The 14,673-nt window shown below is 43.1% G+C and overlaps 1 protein-coding gene across 2 annotated transcripts in view; it reads right to left on the bottom strand.

Moving 5' to 3' along the window:
• The window catches only part of slit1a (slit homolog 1a (Drosophila)), a 206,844-nt gene that overhangs the window by 72,355 nt on the left and 119,816 nt on the right, over nt 1-14,673 (bottom strand). For both annotated transcript variants that reach the window (XM_060916914.1, XM_060916915.1), the window contains exons 10-13: nt 4,237-4,308; nt 1,175-1,246; nt 878-949; nt 537-680 (exon numbers count right to left, since the gene is read on the bottom strand). In XM_060916914.1, coding sequence (XP_060772897.1) covers nt 537-680; nt 878-949; nt 1,175-1,246; nt 4,237-4,308 — 360 coding nt within the window. The remainder of the gene's footprint in view (nt 1-536; nt 681-877; nt 950-1,174; nt 1,247-4,236; nt 4,309-14,673) is intronic.

The following is a 14,673-nucleotide window of genomic DNA, read 5'->3' as shown; positions in this document are numbered from 1 at the left end:
CTTGGTCTTGCATGCCATGTCTGTGTACACACGCAGTTCAATTGCAACACTTCTTTGACTGATTGCTCAGCTAGCAGTAGTGTAGAAGTGTAACCACGAAAAAATGGCAAAGAACATATAAAACTTTGACATCATTTCAAAGTGTGTGGGCTGGAGGGTATTGTTTTTCATATTCTATGGTTTATGGAGCAGTTAGGGAACCTGTCTATATTACCATAGAGATCATTGTTTTTTAGTCCCCCTAAGATAAAATTACCAGTATGAATGATTGATGATTTCCTCTTTACCAATGCTGTACTATGAGATAAGGTAACCGGTGTAAACAAAATATGTGACTACATGTATTAAGGTAGCAATGGAGCAGAAGGATGAGAAAAGGGCGCTTGAGCTAGTTGGACAAAAATATTGTATGCCTTTGCTTGTGGGAGTTAGAATGGCCAAGAGACAGAAATGTTTGTGGTTTGTGACGCCTACAAAAGGACACATCAGATGATAGAGTAAAGAATGGGAAGAACGAATGGTCGGGAGGCACTTACAGTGTCTGAATGGCACGTAGTGAGGAAAAGGTACCCTTGGCTAAAGTTTGGATCTTATTGTCATAGAGAGACAGCAGGGAAAGATTCTGCAAGTCTTGGAACGCGTTAGCACGGACGCAGTGTATCTTATTGGCATTCAGTAGTCTGGGGAGAAGAGAGGAAACAAGACATGTAGAGAGAGAAAAACACACTCATGAGAGCAAGTCAAACAAAATACAGTTCTACTCTTGTACAATCCTGAATCAAGCCACATCGAGGCAGATTGCAGGATCCTCTATGGTTATCACCTCGACCAGGATTATGGTATTTATATAAGGACACCAAGGTTTTGTCAAACTTACAGCAGCTGGAGGGCATAGAGCCCGTCGAACACGCCTTTCGGTAACTCTGTGATCTTATTCCCATACAGCACCCTGTAGGTCAAAGAAAGCAGTATTTGCAGTAAATCGAACAGATTGATACATATGGTACTGATATTTCAAGCAAGTCTAACTGGTTTAAGCTGTCAAGCTGAGATGCTTGGAGAGGCTCTTGATGAGTTCAGATGTTTACTCTGAAAAAGCCGATCTAGCTGCACGTGATTCGGCGTCGTTTGGTTAAATTTAACACAAACATTTTGACAAACAACACACACTTACAGAGAGTTGAGTGAACGCAGGCCTTGGAAGGCATCAGGAGCAATCTCAGATATTTGGTTGTTGCTGAGGTCTCTGGGAACACGGCAAAACATAGGGTAATAAGAGAGAAAGAATTGCAGAGAATGAGGAAAAACAAAGAAAGAGTAACTGACTCGGACACTTGACAATTGCTCTGACCCTGTGCACCCATTCTCTAGCACCACTGAAACATCTCTACTCAATCTGATCAGACTTCTGCTGACAGGCAAGGGGCATTTTTGGGGCACCCAGTCTGCACTCATTTACGTGGCTGCCCACAGAAAGCTGTGCCTGGGTTGGCTGAGGATGCATTTGCCCAAGGCATGGTTTCTGGCTGGCTCAGCCTGTCTGCCCGATGCTGGAGTGATGAGGTGAGATATTACAAAGGCGCAGGGCTTTCCCCTCATACTGGAATGCAGTTGAACAAACTCCACAGGTTCATGGCCCTCTGTCAAAACCACAGTGGGCATTCTTTGCACTGTGAGCTTCCTAGACGAGGCAGGGCTGCCGAGTGTTTTCTAACTGTGCTTCAGAAGGCAAGAAAGCACGCATGATTGCTCCAGTTTTGTCAATCCGTGTTGTGAAATAGTGCAAGAGGCTGTCCTCTCAATGAACATTTAGCTAATGACTCCAACACAACTCGGCAGAATGTGTTTAAATCAACTGCAGACATGTGGTAGTCAATCTTTCAGCCAAATATCTGCTTTTCACGTCGATGATGTACTGTGGTTCCTCCCAGGCACTTAAATTGATATGATCTGAAGTACATCAGGAGTTTGCTTCCAGCCAGAAGTCTGAAGTCTGATTTCCTGTACGTTGTGGAGGGTGAATATGTCCTTGATCTAGCCAAACACTTCCCAGATAGTCATTTTAGTCAGAGATGGCCTGAATCTGAGATACAAATAGGTTTCTACAATGTGACAAAACAAGTTGACCATAACTGTGATGCACATGAAGTCGGCAGACAACTCTAAAACTGGGTTGTGGTTTGTATCAACAGGAATGTTGAGGAATAAACTTTTTCTTTACCACCCTTCCATTAGTGGATTACTTGGACTCTTCCAGGCTGGTGAAAACTTGTGATGGCAAGTGGGACAGCTGAAAAAGCAGACAGGATAAAGGGAGGGAAATGTGAGAGTGTTATTTTTACACAGATTAAGCAGTGCCATGACTCGTTTGGTTACTGGGCCAATGCATCACTGAAGGACAAGTGCGCGGTCTCTGAAATAGAAAAAAGAAATTCTTCTTCCCACGACTGCTATTTGAGGGCCAAAACTAGGGAAAAGCCAAGGTTTTTGTGGATGTGGCTGCTGCTTCAGGTCATTCAGGCCATCGAGTCTAGAGTCTTCCATCTGGGATGCTTGTCTTCCCATGGACGGTAATCCATCTGGGCACATGTTACAGTGAGCTAAGCATGAACTGTTGTAACTCGTTAACTGTAATTGGAGAAAAATGGTTCATAAATATGCAAAATTCAACCTAATGCCACTTTGTTTTGCCAGACTTATAAAATGGCCTTGAAGAGTCCTGTACCCTTCCAGACCGATTGACTGACACATTATTGTTGAAGTTTGCAAGTATGGGAGTGCTTGGGCCTTCTTTATAGTAGGTGGTGATACAGATCCTGGGGCAGCAATCTATCAGTAAACTCAAGAGTGTTAAGAAACATAGCTTGTCCTTTCCCCCCCCCCCCCATATTTTGACCAATCTTGCTTCATGAGCTATGATTATTCACTGTGATAGAGCTGACTACTAGTGATAGGGTTTTTAGTTTTTAGTCCACTTTACAGAAATTAGACATTTTGGACATTACCTTACAAGCATTTAGCAAATGCTCTTATCCAGAGTGACATACAATATACCCAGAGCAGTCTGGGGAGCAGTTGGAGGTTAGGTGCCTTGCTCAAGGGTACTTCAGCCATTCCTGCTGGTCCACGGAATCAAACCGGCGACCTTTTGATCCCAAAGTTTCTTCTCTAACCATTAGGCCATGACTTCCCCACAATGTAGACAAATATCAACAAAGGATTGACTGGAAGATGGATGTGTTTCGAAATTATGCCTCTCCATTTTCATTGTTTTGCTCTAGAATTAGACTTCTCAAGTGTCCTTAAGCGTCAATCCTAACACGGGAACAGGATTTGACAGAATAGAGGTGACATCCAGAATGACAAATGTGCATTATTTATATAATAGTACTGATGAACGTTAAGTTATAAGTTGTCTGATTCTGTGTTCTTGAGTTTTCTTTCTTTCTATGTTTGATGTTTGCTTTTGCTTCTGTCTTTTGTTTTATTATTGTCCACTGGTTGCTGGTTGTGGCAGAGCTCCAGACCCAAGCTTGCCTGGCGGATTTCCCCTGGCCTCCCTTAGTCTTCCAAGTGCTTTCTAGTGCACGTCCACTAACAGTTACATGACTGTTGCTCTGGTTGTTGGCATGGAAGTTTGTTCCGACCCTTTAGCTGGACGCTTGCACTGTTTGGGGTTATCTTTGAGTGATCTTGGGGCTTCTCAGCCATCAGTGCTGTGATGTATTGATGTTCGATCAGAGGAACAGCATTTGATGGATTTTGTTCATTCATTACTGTTTTGTGTCTTAGTGTGTTTCTTATTCCAAACATTTTGTAATGCAAACTTGGGTATAAAAAGACACTGTATCAATTAAACGTAAAGCATAATGCTAATACCCCTGACAGTGATTAGGATTTCCTTAAACTAGAGGATCATCTAAAACCTTGTACCATTGACAGTTGCAGGAAAAATGCTGTGCACTTAACAATGGTGAAGCAAAACTAGGCTTGTCTCATCTTGTTGTCATTTTTATTTTGACTATGCTATTGAAGTACCATATGCCTTCCAAGAGAGTGACGCTCCTTTTATTTGTCCGTGACAGTGATGGGCAAATGTCGAAAAAGAAATATTCTGTGTGGAAGCCCACTTACTTTTGTGTCCAATTTTGAAAATTCAAGTTAATATAATACGCTAAATTATTAACTTCCTGTCATTTTTTATTATTTTCAGTGCTGTTGGGTCAATAAACTCACATTCTGCGCAGCTTCTTGTAAGGCGAAAACGCTCCTGGTGGGACGGACCTGATGCCATTCTGTTCTAGTCGTCTGTGGAAGAAGGGAAAAAAAGAAGGGAGAGAAGAAGAGAGGGACATTATTGGAAGTCAGAAAACCAGACAACAAAGAACACCATGGCAACAAAGCTCATTAACATGCAGCCGCTTGGCCCGATTGCATAATGGTCAGGTGCTTCTTGTTATCCCGGCCTCAACTGGATCATATTTACATAATAACAAGTTATTGTGCCAGTGACAATGAAAATGAAAATCATAGAAACGGTTGAAATAAGGGAAGGCAATTTGCATTTCCATTTGACATTATTGGCCTCGGGTCTCTTTCTTTGGGCCAGCTCACACAGTTTCTGAATGCATTTGATCCAGAAGAACCTCAAGATCCGCAAGAACTTCACTGATTCATATTTCAGATCTACTTATACTGAATAAAAATCAGTAGGGCTAGTTAGCAAAAGGCTCTATTTCCATTCTAAGGCCAACTGTTGGTCTGCCAGCCCACGACTAGCTTCTTACTGGAGAGTATCTACAACTTCATATGGTGCCGTTTCTTTAATTAATCACAATTTTGTTTGTTGGTAACTTCATTTTGTCTGTCCAGATCTGTTGGGGTGTGTTCTTAGTATACGATGGCAGGAACGGTATTATGGCCATGCATCAAGAGCAGCATTATTAAGTGCAAGGGTTAAATGGCTAAAAGAACTCAACCTCAGCTTTATAATCCCAATGTACCACTGGAGAAACTTGCCAAATGAGCACCTGACGGCTGTTCACCCCACCCATAAGAACTGCCATCAAATGTTCCTCTTCTTCCTTCCAACTCAATTCAGGAAAAAAAAAAAGCTAAAAGAGAAATGAAAACGCAAAAGGTAGGCACTGATCAAGGTGAGTAAAAGGAAATGCTATGTGACTGACAGAGATTAGTTTCAGTGTTACTGAAATAGGGACCCTGAGCAAATTCGAGTCTCAGGCATCTGAGATTCCTCAAACCACTTCACTGCTGGCATCATTAAAAAACCACAAGTTGTTCTGGCCTCTTTTTACATCGCAGGCAGCCATTAGGAGAGTTAGTATTAAGCCACACACAATCAGTTCTCGCCATTAATCTTGCTGAGTCTCAAGTCCAGAGCCTGTCTCTACGGCTTTAGCTCTGTGCACCTGCGTTTGTGTCATTATAGATAATGTCCTGCCGCAATGTCTATGTACAGTATCGTGATTATGCACATATTCTATATGTCTTTCTGTGACACAAAATGTCTCATGTATGTATCTGGCTGTCGATGTACTGATTTACCGATGTCCTCTTTTACTTAATTTATGTCACCGGCTGACTATGCCTATGTGCAGTGTGTGTAATGACAAGTCAGAGAGTGCCAAAGGCTCAAATACAGACTGTTTAACTGTTATTAATCGCATGTGTGGTGATCCCTTTGCGGGATCTTTACAAATGGGACTGCTCTAATCAGCGTCAGCTGTGCTGGAAAAAGTCCGGGAATGCAATAAAGGTTTAATTCTCTTGTGTTTTGAGAGTCCCATTAGTGGCTATGCATGCTAGTCTGAGGGTTTGGTTTTTTTTCTGTTTTTTTTTTTAACTTAAGAAGCTTTTGCTTCTTAATGACCACACATTTCACCTCTGCCACGAGGCATAAGCCTTGATCCCCCCCTAAGCCTTATTAAAAGGGGCAATTTTAAAAGCTGTGAAGTGACCTAGACCATCAATGCAGACAAAACTTGCATACATAAGCTTGATTGTTGAATGCTTCCACCATAGAAGCACTTCTTTGCTCATGAATAAGTGAACTGTGGTTTCATTTAAATGTGGGCCTTCAGTGAAGATTGGAGATCACTGATAGTTTTTAATGGAATAACAGTGGCGGCTGTGAAGACTGACTTGCATAATTTTTAATTAAGCGAGATATTCCACTTCAAGGATGCGTTTAGTGAGAAATAATGAAATGTGTATTAAATTGCACTGGCAGCGGCGGTTCCAGACCACAGGACAGAGCTAAGCACATTCCTGTGGTGTTCACGATTTGGACCACTCTTTTCCAGGAATTATATTTTGTTCTTTAGCCTTTACAGACATAAGTGCACATCCATACTAATTTACATTTACTTGTAGACATGTTACACTCGCTTTAGCAAGACTACATTCTCCCAAGATGCTTTACTGTCTATGCGTTTCAAGAACCTTTTACACAGCCTGTTCAAGGTAGGAATTAAAGTCTTTCTCATGCCACAAAGCACATCGGGTGGCGCTGATTTTTGTAGTCCTCGGTCTCTCGCTTATTATATAGCTATGGTTACACTGGGGGCTAGTCCTTTGGTAACTGTGAGAGTTTGACTTCCTACTCACATCTGTATTGTAGCGTGCCTTGCCAGATGGCAGGAGGTACCATTTTTATGATGGTCTTTGGTATGACCTGACTGCAAGTAAAACTTACGATTTTCTGGTCAAGAGGCGGACATGCTAACCACTAGGCCAACTCATGATACTCAAGGTAGGAATTTTACACCTTTATTCTGCCTCACTTTCTGTATCATCTGTGTTGGGGTCGATGTTGTTCCTCCTCTGAGCAAGAACGACTGGTAGAAACAGAGCTGGAATCGATGTCTGTGTAAAAGGGACAGCCGGCATGGTGGGACAGGGGTGTGACATTTTTGACATTGACATTCTCTATTCTGAGACCAGTGCAAATTCAAATGCTTCCATCTATGCCATTTAAGGTCTGCATACCTTTCTGCCTCAAATCACTTCCTTCTCTTTGCTTTCTCCTCCAAAATAATTCTGATCACACAAACATGTTGCTTGCATGAGTCTCTCCACTCCTCTCTTCCTTATTACCTTTCACTTGGATCCACCCCATCACTTTCCCCCAAAAAAAGCCAGCTTGGTTTGTGCTTTAAAGCAGTGTTTCTCAACCACTGGTTAGTGGGCTGAGAAGCACCATCTAGTGGGCCGCAATTTTTTTTTTTCAAGTGGAAGCTAATTTTTAGTAATAGTAGGGTACAATTGCTGGGTTGCACCCAATGTCACATTAAGCTCCGGTCACATTACAGCTCACGATGCTTGGTGATGGGTTATTGATGAAAATGAGACATTTTGGTGGCGATATACACATGAGCTAAAAGTTGTGGTCACACAGCAGGTGAACACTTGACTGTCGTGCCTTTGCGCACTTGAGTCTGGCGCAGCTCGAGCAGCTGCGCATGCTCACAGAGTGCGTTGTGCGCACGCTTGGGACCCAATCGTTATAGGAAACACCTGACACTGATTTGAGCGCAAATCAGCACACATAGATATGGAAGCTGTTTTCACAGAGGCTTTGCGAAGTATTATCATTATCACAGTCAAATTTGTTACTAGTAATGTTTATAACACTGTTTAAAGGGCATATTCTGGACCAATTTCATTTTTTTAAAATATATGAAAGTATGTCCCTTTACACACTCATCCAGAAGGGTAATTTTGCACAAGGCCATCTGTCTACAGCAGAAAAAAATAAAATAAAACACGTCTGGAAAAATCCCAAGGGAGTCTGGAGCCAGAATCGTGACGTTATCTGCGGAAGCGCCAGCAGGCTACGCGAGCTGTTTCAGTGCACAGCCTGTGTAGACCAAGCACTCCCATTTCTCCCTCATTGTCCGGTCTTTTGGAAAATGATGAGTACTAATCCCATCAAGATTGGTGTTGCTACACCCTCCTACGATACATCTGTTAACCATTTTAATAATTACGCGATAACGTTGAAGAAATTTGCAGAAAACCACCAGGTCGTTTTCTCATAAACAAACCAGCGCTGATGTAGGATTCAGAAGGAGGCGTCCCGCAGATGACATCAAGAAAATCAATGTTTGCCGGGAAATCCAAATGCCAAGTTTTTTCAGAGGCGGACCAATTCGCCTCAAATGGCTTGATTTCAACTGAATTTTTCTGGTATTGCACAAGATAAAAAAATTGCAAAAGTTTAATATAAAATAGGAGAATTACATTGATCTTGCTCCTGAATTTACCCGTGATATGCACTTTAAATACTCTGCTTTCGGTTTTGCTTTTGTAAAAAACAACAACAAAAAACCCAACTTGTAAGATGGTTCTGGACACTTACAGTAATGCATTTATGTCTGAGGACTACAGTTGACTTGCTAACTTTAGGACTGCAGTTGTCATGGACAGTTTTGCACTCAAGTTTCCATCAATGAACAGATTATAACTTCAACAAAACAGACTTCATGTTAAAACTATAATGAATTTCCTGGTTACACAGTTGTACTTTGTGACTCCATAGGACACTGTTATAGAAGCGAGTTATTTATAATCACGCCATCTGTTATCACCCAGATGAGGCTGGGTTCCCTTTGGAGTCTGGTTCCTCTCGAAGTTTCTTCCTCATGTCATCTGAGGGAGTTTTTCATTGCCACCATTGCTGCAGGCTTGCTCATTGGGGATAAATTAGGGATAAAATGAGCTCATGTTTAAAGTCTTTAATTCTCTGTAAAGCTGCTTTGCAACAGTGTCTGTTGTTAAAAGTAGCGGCACGGTGGTGAAAGTGGTTAGCACTATCGCCTCACAGCAAGAAGGTTCTGGGTTCGAGCCAGAACCTTCTTGCTCATGTTATCCCCGTGTCTGTGTGGGTTTCCTCCGGGTGCTCTGGTTTCCCCCACGGTTCAAAGACGTGCAGTTAGGTTACCATGGGACGGCCTTGGGCTGAAGTGCCCAAGAGTGGTGGCGCGCAAGTACTCAGCGGCTTTGCTCTCCTATGACAAACTAAATTTCATTGTACATTTGTGCAATGACAATAAAGGCATTCTATTCTATAAAAATAAACTTGACTTAAATATCACGCCTGCTAATAAACACTCTTCCTGCACTTCGATCCATCTACTGCTGTCTATCTTGTAGTGTCCTGATCCCTAGATCTTTAACCCAGCCACATATAAAAAGATGCTCTTCTAGGTTTCCATCTGTTTGTCCGTGTAGAATGATGTCTGCAGCACCAGGTAGTTTGAGATGTCGGGGAACTCAACAGATGGTTAATTTTCCAACTCGGAGGAAATTGCATTGAGTGGTTTCTATATCCACTTCTTTTGAGTGTACTTCTTGGTTTTAATAACTTGCTTGTTTGCTGGACACAAACATGGCAATAAGTTCTTGTGTTAATGGACCAGACTCCACTTTGGGATCATTAATCCCTTTTGACTGAGAATGACCTGCATGCATAGTTTTATGTTGGCTTCTGGCACATCCATACAGTTTTAAATACAATACCTACAATTAGAAACTGTTTAATTGTATTTTTTAAATACAATACCTACAATTAAATTTTTTTTTAATGGGCCTGACAAGTTACAAGTATGAATAGGTGGGCCTCAAAGCAGAAAAGGTTGAGAACCTCTGCTTTAAAGGACACAAACATATTATGTATATTGAGGCTATCCCTTCCTTTAAACATGAATTATTTAACAGAAGTGTTTACTTGTTGCATATGATGCTCAACAACGTTGCTTGTGTTTGAAGAGTGGTATAATTATGCACAGTTAACAAAAGCAACTCAACACTCAGTTCACCCGCCGTTGTTTTTAAGGTAACACCGTATCCTTGAGGTGGCATGGTAGTGTAGTGGTTAGCACTGTTGCCTCACAGCAAGAAGGTTCCGGGTTCGAACCCAGCGGCCGGAGAGGGCCTTTCTGTGCGGAGTTTGCATGTTCTCCCCGTGTCTGTGTGGGTTTCCTCCAGGTGCTCCGGTTTCCCCCACAATCCAAAGACATGCAGTTAGGTTGACGTGGGGTGGCCTTGGGCTGAGGTGCCCTTGAGCAAGGTACCTGACCCCTGACTGCTCCCTGGGATCTCTGGTGTAGCTGCCCACTGCTCTGAGTGTGTGTGTTCACTGCTTCAGATGGGTTAAATGCAGAGGATGAATTTCACTGTGCTTGAAGTATGCATGTGACGAATAAAGGTTTCTTCTTCTCTCTATTTGTATTTCCGATGCATAGATACATCACTCGAGATGACGACGCTCCATTGTGACATACCGTATCATGCTTCTGGTTGCGGATACTGGCTCATAATATGAAAACACATACTAGTGCGGCTTCACACCGGCTTTATTTGGTTCAATATAAATCAACAAAGCCAGAATATTGAGGTGCCTTCTTTCCCTTACAGAAAAAACACATGAACTTCACATGTGATTTCTCACATGTGAAATATGTGGAAAATGTGTTTTGCACATGGGAAACATGTTATTTGCACAAGGGAAACATGTGGTTTTGGCCCAATTTTATGTGAATCACATGTGGGAATGTTTTACACATGTGGTAACATGTTTTCCACATGTGCTCTACATGGTAACACATGTTACAAAATCTGATGCCATGTATTCCACATGTTACCACATGTGGTAACATGTGATCACATGTGAAATACATAGGAAATTTATATTTTTTCTGTAAGGGTATAAAAAAAATCTGTGTAAAAAGAGCTACTGGTATGAATGTAACTACTGTGCATATTAGCCTCCTGCCCTTCCTGAAAATCAATACTTGGTGAAAGTTCTGTCACGATGTAGAGATCAGGTGCTTAGAGAATGGCAGATTGGAATTGATTAAGGGTCAGAGCAAAGCTTCCACAAAGACAGGATTGATTATCCACAGACAAGCTGCCCAGAGTATCCAATCAAAATGGGATAAAAAGAGAAACAGTCATCCAAAATAATCCATGAGAGAGAATGAAATAATCAAGGGAGCACAATCAATGCATGCTATGCCATTCATCAGCTTCGAGCTTGATAGCTACTAGTATCATCCTGATTTGCCCTGATGTGACTGTGTTCTGCTAATACGAGCTAAAAAAATGAAACTGGGACTTTGTCAGAAATCATAAGAAACTTAGATAATGATCCCTTGGCTCCATGCTGAAGTATCTAAAAAGGCGAAAAGTAAAGGCTAGTTATGCTGAAAAAGCAGCATAACAGCAGACTGTCAAAAACAAGTCTGGCTGAAAAAAAAAGCATGCTTTTGAAACCCCCAATCTGCAGTAATCATAGACATTACAAACACACTCCCACATAGGCCCAGACCAGGAAGCAGAAAAATAATGACTGTTGGGCTTCTGTGATTTGTTTCGAGGCCATGAGCAAGCGTAGCTGTCCTGCTGTAAATGAAAACTATTGTATAATGAAGGAGGAGGAGAACCTTGTGATAGATGGATAAAGTATGGGTAGTGGAGTGTTTAGGTGGTAAAGTCCTGGAGGAACCATGAGATGGTGGGGAGGGCAAGAATTTCAGAGTTTTTTGTTAACTGACAAGGAATAGATCATAGTAGGCTGGATATCTGTATTGAATTGATGATAATAGCAGGTTAGCACTGTCATCTCACAGCAAGAAGGTTCTGGGTTCAAGCCTAGCGGCTGACAGGGGCCTTTCTGTGTGGAGTTTGCATGTTCTCCCTGTGTCTGCGTGGGTTTCCTCCGGGTGCTCCAGTTTCCTCCACAGTCCAAAGACATGCAGGTTAGGTTAACATGGGAAGACCTTGGGCTGAAGTGCCCAAGAATGGCGGCGCGCACGTATGCAGCAGCTTATGGCCCTTTTCCACTACCCTTTTTCAGCTCGCTTCAGCTCACTTCAGCCCGACACGGCTCGCGTTTCGACTACCTCAAAACAGCACGACTCAGCTCGCTTCAGCCCTGCTTAGCACCCAAAACTCGCACGGTTTTGGAGTAGGGCTGAAGCGAGCCAAACCGAGCTGAGTGAGGCTGGGGGCGTGAGCAGACACTCCCCTGTGCACTGATTGGTGAGGAGGAGTGTCCTCACATGCCCACACACGCCCCGCAAGCACGCTGGGATCTGTAAACACCGTAAACCCGGAAGAAGAATTACGAGAATTTCTGGAGCCTTATGCGCCTCGCCTCATCTATACGCTTTTGCCAGTATCTGTTGGCGTTGTCGGTGACAACAAGCCACAGAACCAAGACCAGCAACACTAACGACTCCATGTCCTCCATGTTTATTGTTTACTATCCGGGTTGTGAGACTACCGCTTAAAAGATCACTGATGTCACTGTTTGCGCCGCTTAACGACATCACGTGACGTCCACCCACTTTCGCGAACTCCACCCAATGTGTCCACCCACTTCCAGCCAGCACGGTTCAGCGCGGCTGTAGTCGAAATGCAACTCCAACAGCCCCACTCAGCTCGACTCAGCACGGCACGGCTCAGCCCGACTCAGCCGCGTTTGTAGTGGAAAAGCAGCATTAGTTCTCCTATGATGAACTAAATTTCGTTGTATGTTTATGCAGTGACAATAAAGGCATTCTATAAAAACGAACAAACTGACAAACCTCCAAGGTTTTATTCATCCATCCATTATCTGTAGCCGTTTATCCTGTTCTACAGGGTCGCAGGCAAGCTGGAGCCTATCCCAGCTGACTATGGGCGAGAGGTGGGGTACGCCCTGGACAAGTCGCCAGGTCATCACAGGGCTGACACAGAGACAAACGACCATTCACACTCACATTCACACCTACGGTCAATTTAGAGCCACCAGTTAATCTAACCTGCATGTCTTTGGACTTTGGGGGAAACCGGAGCACCTGGAGGAAACCCATGCAGACACAGGGAGAACATGCAAACTCCACACAGAAAGGCCCTTGCTGGCCACGGGGCTCAAACCCGGACCTTCTTGCTGTGAAGTGACAGTGCTAACCACTACACCACCGTCCCACCCAAGATTTTATTCGAGCTTTTGAAATTGGGAATTAATGCATCGCCGATCCTCATATATCATAAGATATGCTTTCATAATTTATTTTGAAAAGGGAACAAATTCAAGGTCTTTGAGGAAAGAAAAGTCACTGGACAGCTACGGATGAGCAGTTTTTTGAAGGCCTGAGGACAGACGGAGACACGCTAGTTTGGGAGTGCGAGTAGATACACCTGACTGAACACAGCCTAAACACATGAGTTTTGGGACCAAACCAGGGTTCTTTGGATTCACAATACTGCAAGGTACTGTAAATGCCCTAAAACTTTATTCTGTACAAAGTTTTGAAAGTAGAAATGTGTGTTATCACATTCGCACCTGCATTAAGAGTGCCAAAGGACTGTACAGAACCAGAGCTACTTCAAATGTGAACACAATCTTCTGGGCTCTTATGCCACCTGGGAAAGTTCTGGCCTCCTCTGAATGTTGTTGCCAAGGCAGTGAAAATGGGTCAGGGTTATTAAGCAACAGCCATGTTATGCATGTATTTTTAAACATTTTTTTTAATTAAACTGAAATGCAGAAACCAGTCCAATGTTCTCCTTGCCTTCAACTTTTTGATGTGAAATGAGAAGCTTTGCTTTCGTTCATTATAAATGGATAATACCTAACAAAATGTAAAGAATGACGTGTGTGTGTACTTGCTACATATTGAGGACTGGAATACATTTTTTTTAAACCAACAGAGTTAGAACATTTTTGGGGTGGCACAGTGGTGTAGTGGTTAGCACTGTTGCCTCACAGCAAGAAGGTTCTGGGTTTGAGCCCAGGGGCCAATGGGGGCCTTTCTGTGTGGAGTTTGCATGTTCTCCCTGTGTCTGCATGGGTTTCCTCTGGGTGCTTTGGTTTCCCACACAGTCCAAAGACATGCAGTTAGGTTAACTGGCTACTCTGAATTGTCCATAGGTGTGAATGTGTATGTGAATGGTTGTTTCCCAAGCCTAGAAATGGGAGGGTAATGGCAGGAAGGACATCTGGCGTAAAAATATGCTCCAATTAATATGATATGTAGATCAACAGGGTCCACATGGACCCTGACCTGGCAGTGCTGGACAAGGGAGAAGAAGAAGGTGATGGACATTTTGGCTGGTCCTCACTTCTTCAAAGGGCTGTTTGAGGGTTAAGACTTAGTTTTAAGGTTCAGGTTAGAATAAGGTTTAGGTTAGGGTTAGGCATTTAGTTGTGATGGTTAAGGTTAGGGGTGACACAGTGGTGTAGTGGTTCGCACTGTTGCCTCACAGCAAGAAGGTCCTGGGTTCGAGCCCAGCGGCCGGCGAGGGCCTTTCTGTGTGGAGTTTGCGTGTTCTCCCTGTGTCTGCGTGGGTTTCCTCCAGGTGCTCCGGTTTCCCCCAAAAACATGCAGGTTAGGCTAATTGGTGGCTCTAAATTGACCGTGAATGTGAATGGTTGTTTATCTCTGCGTCAGCCCTGGCGACTTGTCCAGGGTGTACCCCGCCTCTCACCCATAGTCAGCTGGGATAGGATCCAGCTTGCCTTCAATCCTGTAGAACAGGATAAGTGGCTACAGATAATGGATGGATGGATGGGCTAAGGTTAGGGTAAGGAGCTAGGGAATGCATTATGTCAGTGAGTGTCCCCATAAAGATGTGTGTGTTTGTGTGAGAAATGATAAACAAATG

The sequence above is a fragment of the Neoarius graeffei genome, chromosome 3, assembly GCF_027579695.1.
Source record: "Neoarius graeffei isolate fNeoGra1 chromosome 3, fNeoGra1.pri, whole genome shotgun sequence".
Classification (NCBI taxonomy): Eukaryota; Metazoa; Chordata; class Actinopteri; order Siluriformes; family Ariidae; genus Neoarius; species Neoarius graeffei.
Note: the sequence above shows the minus strand (reverse complement) of the source record. Positions and strands in the feature narration are given on the sequence as shown.